The 4794-nt window shown below is 47.7% G+C and overlaps 1 protein-coding gene across 1 annotated transcript in view; it reads right to left on the reverse strand.

Annotated features, from left to right (window-relative positions):
* Positions 1 to 1977: 1977 nt before the first annotated feature.
* tenm3 (teneurin transmembrane protein 3) overlaps positions 1978 to 4794 on the reverse strand; it is a gene marked incomplete at both ends in the record, with an annotated part of 153966 nt that continues 151149 nt past the window's right edge. Inside the window, 3 exon segments of the mRNA XM_080533185.1 lie at positions 1978 to 2733; positions 3980 to 4110; positions 4364 to 4794. The exon segment at positions 4364 to 4794 is cut by the window's right edge and continues 1181 nt beyond it. Coding sequence (XP_080389311.1) covers positions 1978 to 2733; positions 3980 to 4110; positions 4364 to 4794 — 1318 coding nt within the window.

A 4794-nucleotide genomic window follows, 5' to 3' on the forward strand; every position in this document is an offset into this window, starting at 1 on the left:
CATTTGCATATTTAAACAGAACATTTTTGAAAACTTGTAATACAAAAAATTATTGTCTCAATGTAAGTAATCAACTGGGGAAGTTTCATGGTGAGATCTATTAGGTAAAATGTTTTACCCATCAAAAAGTCCCCGGCCATATTCTGCTCCGATTCGCGTCAGTCGCGCATAGCTCGGGCTGTGCTTGTGATAGAGACATGAGCCAGGTTAGCTTTATGCGCCTGGGTCTCCTGAACAAGTAGAGACCAACCCCGAGTCGATCAGAGCTTCCTACGCTGAGCTATGGTAACTTTCCCGCACCTACCGCACAATACCTCCGGAAAACCGCACAAATTAGGCATTCATCGGTAGGGGGTAGGTGCGGTAAAGTTACCATAGCTCATCGTAGGAATCATTGATCGACTCGGGGTTGGTCTCTACGTGTTTAGGAGACTCAGGCGCATAAAGAACATGAAAGGGCTCATGTCTCTATCACAATCACAGCACAGCTAGGCGCGAATCATGCGAAGGGGAGCAGGATATGGCAGGGGACTTTTCTAGGCAAAACTCCGGTTTTGAAAAAAGCACTCCGTACCTTTACGAGGTGATAACTACTAATAAGCTGCCAATCCAAAAGGTCTATCATATCAAAACATAATCTAGGGATGTATAGGAATAAGAAAATCACATCTAGGATTTGCCCAGAATTTGGTAGTGAAATGTTCAATTTGGGGGTTTGGCCCAAGGACTAAGTAGCCTAGAGTTAGCTAAGACAAATGGTTTGTCTGACATCAACCATTTAACGGACACTTTTCTAGTAAAAAATATAAGTGCCACAGTAAAAGCGTGTCTCAGATCTCAGGGAAATCCATTCAATGAAATCCAGAACCGAACTAACTACTTGAATATTCTCAATGCAGAAATCAATGATACAGTACGGTAGACTTTTCCTTTATTTCAATAAGCATTACCATAAATTCTAATAGGATAAAATATTTAAAACTTATGAAGAATATAAACAGTAATGCATGACGAGGAAAATTCTCAATATTTTTTAAGATTTTATTTTTTATGTATAAACACTGTACATAAATTACTTTCTCTGAGACTAATATTGATGTACGGATAAGTGGAATCTTTTTTATCTTAAAAAAATCCATAAACATACTATACTGTCTCACATTGTTTTCAAAAGATTGGTTGGACACGATTCTTTCCATTTGTTTCATTTCTCCCTTAATGATTAACTTCCTCCGCTCCGAGTTTCCACGTACACACATCGACCCCTGGATCCCTTAGTCACCCAGGAAATGTCCACTGTGATCCAGTACTGGTATAGTCACTGGTGGCAGAGTCCATTTTAGAAAGCAAAGCGGGAGAAGAAAGTAGTTTAAACTCACACGAACATCCCCTACATCTGCCTCGTCACCGTGACGACACATGATTCTACTGCGAGCAAGACTACCTTTATCAATAAGCAAAGGCCAAGGTCGTCAGGAGGAAAAACTTGATTATAGACATCGCCTTGGAAGAAACCAAGAGGCTTCATACATATTAGTCCAGCCAGGTGTAGTGGTATGCGTACAGTATGTAAACACATTATTTTTCTTCCTTTTTCTGTTTTCTGAAGCAATTCAGGAAGTTTATATATATATAAAAAAAAAACAAATGCAACAAAACCTTTTTTTTTCCTTTTACAAACCGAGAGTCTTTGACTTCCTCTCTTTGAGAGAGAACTTCCTCTCTGTCCACGGTCCATTCAACGCTGTAGAGCACAGACAAGCGTCAGAGTCTTGGTTTCTCAGGCCTACGGCGGTAGGTCAGTTTGGATATTTCTACATTTTAATGTGTTACAGCTAGGCGGCGCTATACGCAGCACTAGCCTGGATGTTCCCCCTCCAGAGTGAAGGGGAAGCCGGGGTCGTGGGTGTAGAGGGGGGAGGACGGGGAGAGGGGAGAGGACGGCAGTCTCTTTGGCGGCCAGTGCTGATCAGTCTGTTACCTCTTCCCTATCTCGCTCTGCCTCAGGAACTGGATGTTGTTAGCGCTGTCGGCTAGCTCGGGGTACTGCTCAATAGAGAGGACGTAGTAACCGTCGTAGCCGAGCACCTTCCCCCCGCTCAGCAGCTGCCTCTTCTCCCCCTCCGTCCACAGGCGCACCCCCTCCTCCCCGTCGCGCACCCGCTGCTGCTCCCTCGCCCAGGCGCTCCCCAGCGCCCTCTGGCGGGCGTGCTCCAGCACGCGGGCCTTCTCCTCGTCCAGGGTCGTGCCGTAGCGCACTTGCAGCGCCAGCGCACCGTACTGCAGCTCCACGTCGGCGAACCTGCGAGTCCTGCCGTTGACCACGGCAGTGGACTGGGACACGGTGACGTTGACGCCGTTCTCCAGGGACTTGCGTCCGCTGCTGAGCCGCAGGGCGCCCAGGTCGTTCTCAGGCAGCGAGGTCTTGATGAAGTAGTGGGTGTCGCGGCCCTCCACGGTGAAGTGCAGGTCCTCCAGGTAGAAGGCGTTGTTGAGGACGGCCGCCACCTTGATGCAGTCCTCGTTGGCGATGTTGAGGGCGTTGGTGATGACGCGGCCCTGGTTGATGGCGAGCATCACGCCCTTGCCGACCAGGGACCGGGCGGTGGCGAACCACAGCCACGGCTTCTCCCGCGTGACGCGCCGGCGGCTCATCTGGATCTCCGGCATCCTCTCGAAGGACAGGAAGGACTTGGCCAGACGGGTCACTTCCTGTTGGACTCCGGAGATGGACTGCAGAGTAAAGAAAAGAGAGGGATAACGATTGCAGACGTCAGAAGTTAAACCTGCTGTGTTGGAGGTGACCCTCTCAACCTACAATCTGTTCTAATCAACAGTTAATGGACATGGTGAGAGTGGGATGATGGGGAGGGAGGGGATGGGGATTTAAGCGTCCTTGGGTCTGAGAAAGGCGCTATATAAATCTAAGATATTATTATTATTAGGGGATGGGGAGGGAGGTGATGGTATTCACAGATTCCCGTTTTCAAATGAATGTCCCATTTTATGGCCATATAGCATTGAAATTGTTAGGGATATGCTAAAGTTGTCTCTATGTGATTGTATACTGTAATTACAGGGATATATATCGTCATAATATATCATGCTAACTGTATACCACTAATGCCTACTGCTCTAACAGTTTGTACAACCTGTTGGGTGTCACTTCTGTGTTAACTCAAATATGTTCACACAGAACGAATCCCAGACTGTCTGTGATCGACATCAGTCACAATGACTCACTTCGTTCAATGACTGACCCACTTTCTGTCCCACTTCAAAGTCAAAACACTTAGGAATGATAGCAGAACTATTAACTTGTTTATCACAAATATAGTGCTAATTTTAGGAAACACCAAAATGGGGGGGTGAGGGGTTTCCAGACCAAAAAGCATAGCTTTCTAATTTCACACAGAGAGGGGACAATCACAGTAATCTAATTAAACCAAAGAGGGACTCATTACCCCTTCAAATGAGTGTGAGTAATGCCTTATTTTAAGAGAAAGCCAGAGCAAGTGGTTCAGCTTGCGATAATTAGTTTTCTCTGCGTGTGAAGCGCCTGAACTATGGACCACCCTGAAGTCTGTCTCTCTTTATGGAGCATCTTCAAATGCTAAATCCACATGGTTCATCTTCCTGGCATGGGTCATTTCTCCCCTCAGCCACAGAGAGGAAATGAGAGCGGAGCTCGAATTAAACAAATAAGGCAAACGAAATGTGGAGACCGGGTAAATATACTGGGAGTGGGTGGAGGGATACCTCCTGGCAGGGTGCCTCTTATAGTTAAATAAACTTGCGGCAGGCGGAGGGATACACAGAGTGAAGATGAAAAACAAAGAAATAACTTGAGCTAGGTGGAGGGACTACTGGCAGATCTGACCTTATAAGGTAAATAAACTAGTGCTAGGTGGAGGAATATGTACTGGCAGGTCTTCCCTTATAAGGTAAATAAACTAGAGGTAGGCGGAGGGATACGTACCGGCAGGTCGTCCCACAGCTGGCTCTTCTTCATCTCCAGGGAGGGCTGGGTGAGGTCGAATTTCGGGATGGGGAAACCTGGGATGGCGTTGTGTAGGTGGAAGCCAAACGTCACCAGCCAGATGTTAACGTCTGTGACCATAACAGAGAGAAGAACTGTTAATGCCGTTCCACTGCGAGGTACATATCACAATGCCATGTCATGATCATATAGTCAATGAGTATGTACAGTATCATACACTGAAATGACCACTGAACAGCAGGATAAACCACAGATTGTGTCATTGAATTTCGGTGGTGCCCTATACAATGTTAAGCACTCTTGACATGCACATTTTCTTTGCCAAAATACAAATTATTATCAAGTCATCATTGTGTGTCTCACCTGTGACATATTCCTTGACCTCGTGTACTTTGCTGACGGGGTTGTTCTTCCGGAACATGTACAGGTTGAACGGCGCCGGATCCTTCCCTACTCTGGTCCAGGTGCCGATGTCCGGGGTGGTCCACCTCCCTACGGGGATGTCGTAGTCCCGGTCCCCGAAGTGCAGCAGGCGCGTCAGCGGGTCGTAGAGGCCGCCGTGGAAGCCGATGACCAGGACAAAGTCCGGGTTGGAGTCGAAGTAGACCTCCCCGTAGGCCGTGTACTGGACCTGCTTCAGCAGGAGGCCGTTGCTGCTGAACACGGCCAGCGGCGTTCCCGTGTTGTCGCAGGCGATGTAGAACTCCTCGCCGCTGCTGATCTCCATGGCGAACAGGTGGCCCTGCAGGTCGTAGTAGAGGGAGGTGATCTCCGAGCTGGAGTGGTTGTAGACA

Source organism: Nansenia antarctica (genome assembly GCF_963989245.1).
Source record: "Nansenia antarctica genome assembly, chromosome: 6".
Lineage (NCBI taxonomy): Eukaryota > Metazoa > Chordata > Actinopteri > Argentiniformes > Microstomatidae > Nansenia > Nansenia antarctica.